Below are 12,006 nucleotides of genomic sequence, written 5' to 3'. Positions count from 1 at the left end.
GGGACCAGATTAAACTTTAAAAACCTTTCATAATTTTTTTTTTTTTTCAGTGTTTTCTTTTTAAACAGTACACAACATTATGGACAATTTGTATCCTTTACATGAAACTAGTGTCTACTCGATGGTCTCTTCGTTTAGTTGGTTTTGTATGTTTTAAAGGGTATTATACTATGGGTATTAAGCCTTGTATGGCTTAATATAACAGAAATGATGTCTCTTACCAAAATATGTAGTAGAAAACCAATGAAAGATTTACGTTATCTTAAAAATCCATTTTGGACTATGGGGGCGCCGTTATGTTGATTACGTAGAGCGTTTGCACTTGGTGAGCTACTGGTACTATCTGATGCTATTTTTACCGCAATACAACTTGTAAAATAAAATACAGATACGATGCCACATTGTGCGGCTTTTGGTTATAAGTTTCTGTTTAAGGGCAACGAGAAGCAATGCAAGTCTTCACTGCTTTCTTAGCGATAAGAAGAGGAGAAAAGAATGGGAAGATACCTGTGGTTGAAAAAAACTTCCTAAAGACTTGCGTCTGTGTTCTCTCCACTTTAGCCCTGATGCCTTTGAGGCTTTTAGTAGACCACAGCTACTGAAAGAGCTTACAAACAATGTAAACATACCGACACTTGTCATGACGCCGCAGCCACTGAAGGAGTTTTACAGCACAGATTTCACTCGATGTCCGGGTGCGTTTAGACTCTTTGTGGGGAAAACCGATGGTACAGCATTTGGTTTAAGCCTACGCTTATATTCATCGCCACCTGTAAGCTCTTTCAGTAACTGTGGTCATCATATCAGTATTTTATTTTCCGAGTTGTGTTGAGGTAAAAATAGCAACAGGTAGCACAAGTAGCTCACCGACTGCAACCGTTCTAAGTAATCAAAATAATGGTACCCCCATAGTCCAAAATATGTAGATTTTTAAAATGGGTTTTCTACTACATATTTCAGTAAGAGACATCATTTACATTATATTAAGCTATACAAGTCTTAATACCCAGAGTTTCCTTTTAAACATTTGATTGAAGTTGCTTCAGTCTGTTTACTTTGCTACATTTTCAGTTTCTTACTTAAGCTTAACACATCCCTTCACAGCACTCAGCTACGGTTTGACTCGACCCAGCATGTGTTGTCGCTGCTTTATTACGGTCATCATCCCTCTCCACGCTGTAATGAGGTTGTCGCAGAGTAAATTCCCGTCTTTTACGCTGCAGATAGATTCTGGCCCGGAGCGGCTGTTTCTGCTCAGCATGGAGAGGATTGCACACACTGCGAAAATGACTTCACTTATGGTCTCTTTGGCCCGTGCAAAATAAAAGATTTATCCCCGGATGTACCACCAAACCTGGACGTGCACCAATGGGGTCGCTTGGGGTTGTGAAACTGAAGTATGATGAATTGTGTCAAGAATTGTCATACTTCACTGAAGTAACTTGGTAAATAAATCTAACCTAAAGCTAATAAAATCAAAGTGTAAAGCTAAATTTATACAGATTATGACCGTTTGAAATACAGTATGGTTGAATGTGTAATCTTAAAGGGATAGTTCACCCAAAAATGAAAATTGTCATTAATTACTCACCCTCATGTTGTTCCAAACCCGTAAGAACTTCTGATGAAACCTGAGATAAAACCCTGCATAGACTGCAATGCAACTGAAATGTTCCCAGACTCAGAAACGTAGCTACGAGAATACTTTTTGTGTGCAAAGAAAACAAAAATAAAGACTTTATTCTTTATAAAATTACGGTTACACCACTGATGTCACATGAACTGTTTTACCAGTGTTTTACCAAATTTGTGTTCTGAAGATGAACAAAGCTCTTACGGCTTTGGAATGGCATTAGGGTGAGTAATTAATGACAGAATTTTCATTTTTGGGTGAACTATCCCTTTAAACAGTCAAATCCACATGTTCAGTCCAGCCAGACAAATGTTTCATCTGGCTTGGCTCCAGCTTATTTATTATCATGGATTTATTACCCACACAAACCCTTTATCATCTAATATATATTTGTGTTTTGAGAGATTGATTGAGCTGTTTCCAGAGAGAGGTTTCCAGCTCTAACAGGATGGCTATTGAGTTTGGATGGGCTAAATCAGATTTTCAAATGTGCTTTTTACAAGCGCCAGCCGCACGCATTAATTGCTCACTGTAGAGTTGGCCTCTGCTGCCATGGCAACCGCTGTAGGCTCTATAGCCACGCACAGCAACGGCCCAGCTGCTCCTGCGGCGATGACACTGTCCCGTCTGTCCGCCCCATGTCACCACGGCGAGTCCATGCGTGCATCTCACTCATTACTGATAGTGTCGCTGTTTGCCAGAAGCGGGAACTGCCATCTTGGATATACTCATAAATCTCAACAGTTTGCATCCTGCTGTTTTAAAGTCCACCATACATGGGCAACAAAGACAAAAAGATGCATGAGTGGATATGACTCACTTTGTTTTCTCTTCCTGCAGGCTAGCCAACTTGGAGTGTACAGGGCCTTTGTGGATAATTATGAACTCGCCGTGGAGACCGCGGAGAAGTGCTGTCAAGCAAACACACAGTTCGCGGAGATCTCTGAGGTAATGCCTACTGGAGTGCTCAAGGTCTTGTTATTCTAATATGGGAATAGATACCTCTACCCAAAATCCCAAGCTTAGTTATTGCCAAAGTTTCTGATTGGTTAGAATGAATAGAATCCTGTAACATAGTTGATACCAATACTAGTGAAATATAATGATTCTTGAGACCAGTTTTGATGTTTGTTTCATCCCTAATTCAGGTTTATTGCGGTGGTTTAAAGCAGGGGTTGGTGATATGGCAAAAATATCATATCACTTTTTTTGCAGGAAAATCACGATTTTATCACGATTCTTTGATATGTTGGTTTTACTATTTTGGAAGTTGCTATTTTGGAAGTGAGCAGTACATCAGTACTATTTCCATATTTTAAAAACAAAGCCTTAGAGGGTAACAAAAAATAAAGTGAAAAACAACAGCAGATATTTAGGCCCAAGTGGGAGAGGATGAAAATCACTGTCATTATTTTATCTTTGTTATTAAAAAATATTTTTGGACCGTAAGACTTTTAAAGAAGTCTCTTTTGCTCATCAAGCCTGTTTTTATTTGATGCAAAATACAGCAAAAGCAGTAGTATTGTGAAATATTTTTACTATTTAAAATAACTGCTTTCTATTTGAATATATTTGAAACTGTGATTTATTCTTGTGATCAAAGCTACATTTTAAGCATCATTACTCCAGTCTTCAGTGTCACATGATCCTTCAGAAATCATTCTAATATGCTGTTTTTTTCTGTTCAAGAAACATTTTTATTATTATCATCAATATTAAAAACAGTTAGGTACATTTTTTCAGGATTCTTTGATGAATGGAACGATCCAAAAGTAAGAATTTATAGAGAAATTATAGAAATTATTTAGCAAGGATGCATTAAATTGGTCAAAAGTGATGATAAAGACATTTATAATGTTACAAAAGATTTCTATTTCAGATAAATGCTGTTCTTCTGAACTTTCTATTCATCAAAAAAAACTGAAAAAATTTTTTACTCAGCTGTTTCCAACATTTTTTTCTACCATCAAAGTCAATAGAGACCAGCTACTGTTTGGTTACCTACATTCTTCAAAATATCTTTCTTTGTGTTTAGCACAAGAAAGAAAGTAATACAGGTTTGGGACAACATGAGATTGAGTTAATAGACAGAATTTTAATTTTTGGGTGAGCAGATTGTAGAGACATTTTAATCATCCATGTTGAAAAATCGTTATATCGCATACTCCCAGTTTAAAGTTTGAAAACAAGAAAGTGGAATTATAGCCGTAACAACTTCCAGTCAGATCTACTGTGACCATGATGCATCCTGCCATCAAAGAACAAGCAATTTCCAGCTTTTATGCAGGGCTTTACCTGCTGCACTCTTTCATGGGGTCACTCAGTGTGACTGATTAACCGGAGAAACCAGCATAGCAGATCTAAAAGTGGCGCTCAGTGCTCTTCAGAGTTCAGTGGGAGATTTTATGCCTTGCTAAATGTTATGAAGAGAGTGTGTCTGGAATAAAATCTACATGATGATGCTCACCTCGTCCCACTTTATTCCCCCTACCAGCCGTTGTCATGCCAACTACTACTTCCCTTTACACTTCGGATATTTCTCCCTTCTAGCACAACCAAAAGCGAATATTAGGATAATTGTTTGTTCATACTGGCGGGGGTGGACAATTTCTAGTGGGTTCTAGAGCATATTGCCACTAGTGTAAAGCTTGAAATAGGAAACGTTTACTTAGTGCGTATGTAGATTAAATGTGACAGGCTAATTTATTCATTTATTCTCTCCCGAAAGGATTTTTTTGATATACAAACAGTGGAGGAGAAGAATATACACCATAACAGAATAAGTACACACTCAAGTATTTAACAGCAAGCGTCACGTTTGGAGAATCGATGCCAAATGACCCATTACTTTATTCATGACTGTGTAACAAGCTATCAGTTGTTAGGAGAATATCTGCTGTAATATGGTGAAAATAGTTGTTCTGTAATAGCAATCTGATGTTCTTTATGAGATTACAGTTACCAGCCCTGCATGATGGTGTGCACTTCACAGGTTTATTGATCCTGAGTTTGTCTCTGATATCTCTGCAGAGTCTCAAGGTCAGGAGCACCAAGGAATGCAAGGACCTGACAGCCAAATACTCACTGGAAAGTAAGAAACAACAGGATTGCATTTGTTGTATTCGCATGGTGCTGCGTTATATGCTCAATTATATTATCTGTAGTATTTTCATTGAGCTTAAGTGTTGCACATTTTGCTCTCAGCATGTCATGTCATTTCTTCTTTTAAATTCAGTTGCATAAAACCCATCAAGTGGGTGGATTAGATAATGTTTCAAACATCGGCATTTGAGCCTGCAGTATGAAAGTGGCTCTTGTGAATAATCGCCCACTGTGTGTGTGTGTTCTCTTCTGTCTTGTCTCTGCCAGCTTTACTCTATAAACCAGTGGACAGAGTGACCCGGAGCACGCTTGTTTTACATGTGAGTCAACCGTAGTTTTTCATAATATTTTCTTTATGCGTTACTTAAATGTTTATGTTTATGAACTTTACTATTGCTCATGTATAGGATACGTTCCAATCGCCAAATAGTGCCTTTTGAAGTTTACTTTCCATAGCCATCTTAAGTGTGATTCCAAATCGCATGGAGTGTATTTAGTCTGAAGGGCAACAAATGTACATAGATATATCACTTCATAGAAAGTGGCTCTTTTGTTTAGAAGGCGGGACTGAGGCACCCTGGAGCTGCCATACTGGGCATTGCAGTTACATTGTGTCCACTAGTGGACGCAGTGTTTTGTTCCCTCCTGGCTAACCATGACTACTTGCGTAACCCGAGACATTCCCCTTCTAGGGATCTCGTGCTGCGTCCCCATTGTGTCCGCTAGAAGACCCAGCATCTCTTTCTCTTTCGGGGAACCATGGTTGTATGCGTAACCTGAGACACTCCCCTTATAGGGATCTTGCGCTCCAGCCCTTATTGTTTTGTCTGCTGTTGGTTGTATGCGTAACTAGGGGATGCAGCCCTTATTGTGTTTGCTAGGGGATGCAGCGTCTCGTTCCTTTGGAGAACCATGGTTATATTCATAACCCAAGATGTTCCCCTTTTAGGGATCTCACGCTGCATCCCCATTGTGTCCACTAGAGAAAGCAGCATCTTTTTCCCTCTTGGGGAAGCGTGATTACATGCGTAACCTCAGAGGTTCCCCTTCTAGGGAACTTGCACTGCATCCCCATTGTGTCTTGTAGAGGAAGCAGCGTCTCGTTCCTTCTTGGGGAACCATGGTTACATGCGTAACCCAAGACGTTTTTAATCTATTCAAAAAGTGCTTTGATTAAATCTGTTTTTGGTTAATTGTTTGTGTTTATTTTATACAGGATCTTCTGAAACACACACCTTCCAGTCACCCTGATTACCCGCTCCTGCAGGACGCCCTCCGCATCTCACAGAACTTCTTGTCCAGCATTAACGAAGAGAGCACGCCTCGCCGCCAGTCCATGACAGTGAAGAAGGGAGAGGTGAGCACTGAAACCCCTCCTTGCTTCCATCTTACCCCTTCCCCTTGCTCTCATAAGTCCTCCATCTTGTTTACGAAGTAGAGTGTTTGTGAAAAACATATTTTTAAAGGGCACAGAAATGTCAAAATTCCAGGTCGCACATAGTGCAGGTGGCCTGAAGCCATCCAGCCAATGAGCTCCCATCAGGATATACAGCCAGTCGTTTCCATCCATCTCGGAGCCGGCCCACCCGCTGCTCTCCGCACAACCTGTCCTTAGGCGACACTGTTTTCTCTCTGTTTCACACTAGCATATACTCTCCATCTCCACAGAGGGTTTATGCTATAAATAAAACATTCTCTATTTGTTACTGAACTCTTTGCTGCATTTGAGTTGTTTGAGCTCAGATCGAGTGGGATTTATTTTTAATCGTCTCTTCGGTATCTGCTTACTAATGCTCTTGAGTCATGATGATGTCATTAGTTAAAAGCGGTAAGAAAGCGCATACCCTTGCTGACCCCGTACCCTTATAGAGAATTATCTTGGGAAGATACATTTGGCTTTCGACACAGAGACTCTCCGTGCCGCCCCGTTCATTCCAGCAATGTAGCCCCAGGAGAGTGGCAGATGAATTGTTGCTCTGTGATTGATGGCGAGCAGCGTTTGCGTGTAATTTGCCTTAATGAGCCACCACGCTCTGACTCGCAACTCATTGATTATTCATAAAAGGCCATCTTGTGTGGACCAGGCTCCGCCTATTTCGAGTAAACGGTGAGGAGGAATTTGCTACCACTCTCTACACCCCTCCTGCCTGCCTCCCTCGGGTGCGTGCGGACGGACCAACTGATCAAATATTGATAGTGTGTGGATGAAAAGAACTCATGGAAATCAATGTGTTGTTGTGTAGTTTGTCTTTCAGTCCAGTCTAAGAAAACACAGGCCTTGGTTTATCTTTGTTTTTGTAGTTTCAAGATGATTTAATAACCTTAATTTCTTTAATTTTTAATAAATAGATATTGGATGTTTAATTGTGCTCATTTCCACTTTTTTTACATTAGATTAATACCTAACGCTCACTTAAAGCTAATTTTTAAAAACTTAAATCACTCAATAAATATAATCTTCAGCAAATCTCAATATAAATATCCATTTTTCACTGTACTTTGTAATGTTGTGATGCCTAAATTAGCTTGTAGAATTTAAAACAGTTAATTAAATTAATTCATTAATTTATTTACACTGCCAATCAAAAGTTTGGGATCAGTAAGATTTTTAATGTTTTTTAAAGAAGTCGCTTATGCTTATCAAAGTTCCATTAATCAAAAATACAAAAAAAAAGTAATATTATGAAATATTATTACAAATTCAAATAATGGTTTTCTATTTCAATATACTTTAAAATGTAATTTATTTATGTGATGCAAAACTGAATTTTCAGCATCATTTACTCCAGTCTTCAGTGTCACATGATCCTTCAGAAATCATTCTAATATGCTGATTTATTATCAATGTTGGAAAGTTGTGCTGCTTAATACTTTTTTCCAACCAGCAATACTTTTTTCAGGATTTTTTGATGAATAAAACGTTAAAAGAACAGCATTTATTCAAAATAGAAATCTTTTCAAAGTCTTTTGGTCACTTTATATCAATTTAACACATCATTGCTAAATAAAACTATTAATTTCTTTCAAAAAAGAAAGAAAAAAAGAAATTACTGACCCCAGACTTTGAACGGTAGTGTATATTGTTAGAAAATATTTCTATTGTAAATAAATGCTGTTCTTTTTAACATTTTATTCATCAAAGAATCTTGAAAAAAATATTAAGCAGCATAACTGTTTTCAGCATTGATAATAAATCAGCATATTAGAATGATTTCTGAAGGATCATGTGACACTAAAAACTGGAGTAATGATGATGAAAATTCAGCTTTACATCATATGAATAAATTCTATTTTAAAGTATATTAAAATAGAAAACCACTATTTTAAATTGCAATAATATTTCACAATATTACAGTTTTTTCTGTATTTTTAATCAAATAAATGAGGCCTTGATGAGCAGAAAAGACTTCTATTAAAAACATTAAAAATCGTACTGATCCCAAACTTTTGAACAGCACTGTATTTATTTACACAAAATAGTATAGGGTTATTTAGACAATAATTGGTTTTCTTGTCATACTGGCTTTTTGGTATCAGCTATAATTTTTATATCGGTGTAACATTAGTACTTCTTATTGTTTCATTCATTTGTTTCATTTAGTTATTGTATGCATCTAGCTTGAGCAAAGAGGTACAGTATGCTGCCCTAAGCTTACTTCTTTGGTTGATGCCAATGAACAATGATCTCATTATTTAAGAGTAACTTCAGAACTGATATCAGTGGGCAGCTGAAGCATTAGCATGATTGTTCAGGTCATGGTTGCGTTGATTAGCTATGGGCTTCTAGTGTTACCCGTGCTGGAAACTGGAGGTATGCGGCGAGAAAGAGAGAGAGAAGAGATTTAGGGTGGCCCCAGAGGCCCGCACTAGCTGGGCCGAAGCCACTTAATTAAAATGCAAATGAACCTGCCGATTTCAGAAAGCAGCTTTCAGCGTCTGCGATATGTGTGATGGGCTTTGTATGTAGCTGCACACATGTAACATTACTGATCATGTATGCACACACTCATTCACGATATAAATGTGTATATGAAGTGTCTGCACTGTGCACACAAATACACATAAACGCACATCAAACGTATGTACATACACAACCTGATGGCCTCGGGCTCATCAAACTTATGCATATTAACATACCACACATGTGATGAGCATTTTGCTTCTTACAGTAGCTTTAAGGCACAATCTGTTGAGATGTGATTTAATCACATACAGAATGGAGCTTTATTCTTTATAAACAAAATAACACTGTCAGGCATATGCTTATAATACTAATAAAAGAGTTACTCATAATAATTTTAAGTAGCATGTTATGTTAAGAAGGCTAAAAAATGTGCAACCCAAAGGAGTTTCTGTCTTTACCACACAAACACAAACTGTTTGAGCTGCTCATTCAGAGAATGGCTGTGTATGTGTTTAATTTTCAGTGGTTTCAGTCCGTTTGTAGTGGGTGATTATGAGATATTGCTATTGTCATGTTTCTACTGGAGGCAAACTGCTGGAAAATGTCATCTGATGTGCTGAGACAGCTCATTTGAGCGTCTCCTCTTTTACAGAGAGGAAAAAAGCACATCATGTTCACTGGTAAGATACTGGTTTAGATTTGCAGACGGTGTACGGTACAGTGTAAGTGTTTGCAGAAGAAATTTAAGTAGGATAGCAAGCTTGTTTGTTTTTGGATGCGTGTTTGTGTGTCTTGCAGGGTGAAGAAGAAAGAGAGATGAAGAGAGGCTTTGCATTTCGCCTACAGTGAGATTGTTCTGAAAATGCCAGTCATGTAAATGTTGATATATATAGTGCGCTTTGGGGAAAAAAAAAACAGTTTTAGTGTCTGCTGTTGTATGTTTTTATTGTATAAGATAAGATAGAAAGTATGAGGGAGTGAACAGCTCACTTGCCTTTTTAGAGGTACAGTGATTTTTATTATAATAATAATAATAATAATAATAATAATAATAATGAAATAATAAATATCAGTTATTATTTTTTTTACCACAATTTTATATACTGCCGTTCAAAAGTTTGGGATCAGTAATGTTTTTTATGTTTTTTAGGCTGCATTTATTTGATCAAAAATACAGAAAAAACTGTAATATTGTGAAATATTATTACAAATTAAAATAATGGTTTTCTGTTTTAATATACTTTAAAATGTAATTTATTTATGTGATGCAAAAATGAATTTTCAACATAATTTACTCCAGTCTTCAGTGTCACATTATCCTTTAGAAATCATTCTAATATGCTGATTTATTATCAGTGTTGGAAACAGTTGTGCTGCTCAATATTTTGTTTGGAACCTGTGATACGTTTTAGGATTCTTTGATGAATAAAATGTTAAAAAGAACAGAATTTATTCAAAATACAAATCTTATCTAACAACTGAAGTCTTTAATATCACATTGAAGTACTTAATGTTCTTCTGAAAGAAATTCATACTTCTAAGTTTCCAACATTGATAATAAATAAGCATATTAGAATGATTTTTTTAAGAATCATGTAACACTGAAGACTGGGGTAATGATGTTGAAAATTCAGCTTTGCATCACAGGAATAAATTACATTTTAAAGCATATTAAAATAGAATGTTAGTTTATAGATGTTAATTTAAATTGCAATAATATTTAACAATATTGCTGTTTTTTCTGTATTTTCGATCAAATAAAATGCACCCTCGATGAGCATAAAAAAGATACAAAATCGTACTGTTCCCAAAATTTTGATTGACAATGTTTTTTTTGTTTTTTTTTTTTAATAAATGACATTTTTTCACTATAATAATTATTATTATAATATATATTTTTTTTACATTTAGATTTCTTTCTAACACTTAAAGCAAATTTTTTAAAAACCCAAATCAGTAATGCTTTTAAATGTAATCTTTAGCAAATCTCAAAATATTTTTCATACTGTACATTGTAATGTTGTGAATCCTAAACCATGTAGCATTTAAAATAATTAATTTTGTTTATTTATTTTATTTATTTATTTATTTTTTTTTAAGTTAATTATTGGTTTTCTGTCATAAAAATAATTACTGCTTATTGTTACTGGCTGTAATTTTAAACAAAATAACTGATCAATAGTCAGTTATACAGTTTAGTGGTCATTATATAAAATATATATGACCACAGAAAATCCCTAAAATAAAGCTCTCTACTGTTTATACCAGCCCCTGGAGGGCTGAGTGAATTACCATTGGGACAAGAATCATAAATATGTACTGACTGCCTCATCTTCCCTTTTGATTAATAGCTTGTGGCAAAGTGAGATCTGCAAAAGTTCCTTCACTCGCAGTGATTTCACCAGACACTATTGTTTTCTGTAAACACGTCGCCCTCCCTTCTTCTTGTTCTTTTCTCCTAAGAAGAGTTCAGCAAACAAGTTTTAGATAACCTCTTTGGAAGTGGTATGCGCTTCCTGTATGATTCCCCTTTGAAACAGGACCAATATAATCTTGGTGGTGTGGGAGCATTTGGGAACATTGTGTTTCCCAGGATCCCGTTTCAGTATGCTGAGTGCGATTTTTCGAGCACAAACAGCTCTTTAAGTCTCTGCATTCATCGCTGGATTCATCTATCCTATTTTAAGACAGTAACCATCTACTTACACAAGACCCCGCACATTAATTACTGCCAAAACAGCTGAGCTGAGGAGAAACAGGCAGCGTTAACCGCTGATTGAACTGTTTGCATTGACTAAACGATGTAATTGCTCTTCCTGTTGGTAGAGATGTGGAAAGAGGCTCTTTTCTCTGCCACTACACTTCTGTTTGGAGAAAATGAAGCCATGTGGAATAGGAATCTCATTTTTGGCAGTGCCATAAGCTGAAATCAAGCCATTACACTTTGTTCTGGAAATGCTATGACATGACTGGCATGCTCTGAGTTTTGGGATGAGTATGCGGTGACTCTTCCATCTCTTCTGTGTCCCCAGCTGCAGACAGCACAGTGCTGGGAAATGCACTCAAGCGTCCAATGATACATTTTTGAGTGAGTCAACAGCAGTGATGTTGTTGCATCAAAAATGAGTGGTCTTTGAATGTGGAGGTGAGTGCAGCCAGGTTAGAGCGTCTCATTGGTTGAGCTGGTTGTGATATCATCTTTTGTTTCCCCACTGCAGAGGTGACGTGTTGCTGTGGGAGCACTGATGCGTGACATGAGGCCGGGGGCTGTTTTATGCGCATATGTGTGTGTTTTCACACATTAACCGCTGCTTTGGCTCGCGGGACTATCACTTAGCATATGATCTGTGCACAGGAGTTACCTGTT

At 37.0% G+C, this 12,006-nt stretch overlaps 1 protein-coding gene across 1 annotated transcript in view; it reads left to right on the top strand.

Moving 5' to 3' along the window:
* Positions 1-12,006, top strand: part of bcr (BCR activator of RhoGEF and GTPase) — an 81,089-nt gene that overhangs the window by 54,317 nt on the left and 14,766 nt on the right. Inside the window, exons 5-8 of the mRNA XM_051093430.1 lie at positions 2,474-2,581; positions 4,664-4,724; positions 5,003-5,055; positions 5,952-6,092. Coding sequence (XP_050949387.1) covers positions 2,474-2,581; positions 4,664-4,724; positions 5,003-5,055; positions 5,952-6,092 — 363 coding nt within the window. The remainder of the gene's footprint in view (positions 1-2,473; positions 2,582-4,663; positions 4,725-5,002; positions 5,056-5,951; positions 6,093-12,006) is intronic.

Source organism: Labeo rohita, chromosome 21, assembly GCF_022985175.1.
Source record: "Labeo rohita strain BAU-BD-2019 chromosome 21, IGBB_LRoh.1.0, whole genome shotgun sequence".
In the NCBI taxonomy this organism is placed as follows: domain Eukaryota; kingdom Metazoa; phylum Chordata; class Actinopteri; order Cypriniformes; family Cyprinidae; genus Labeo; species Labeo rohita.
Note: the sequence above shows the minus strand (reverse complement) of the source record. Positions and strands in the feature narration are given on the sequence as shown.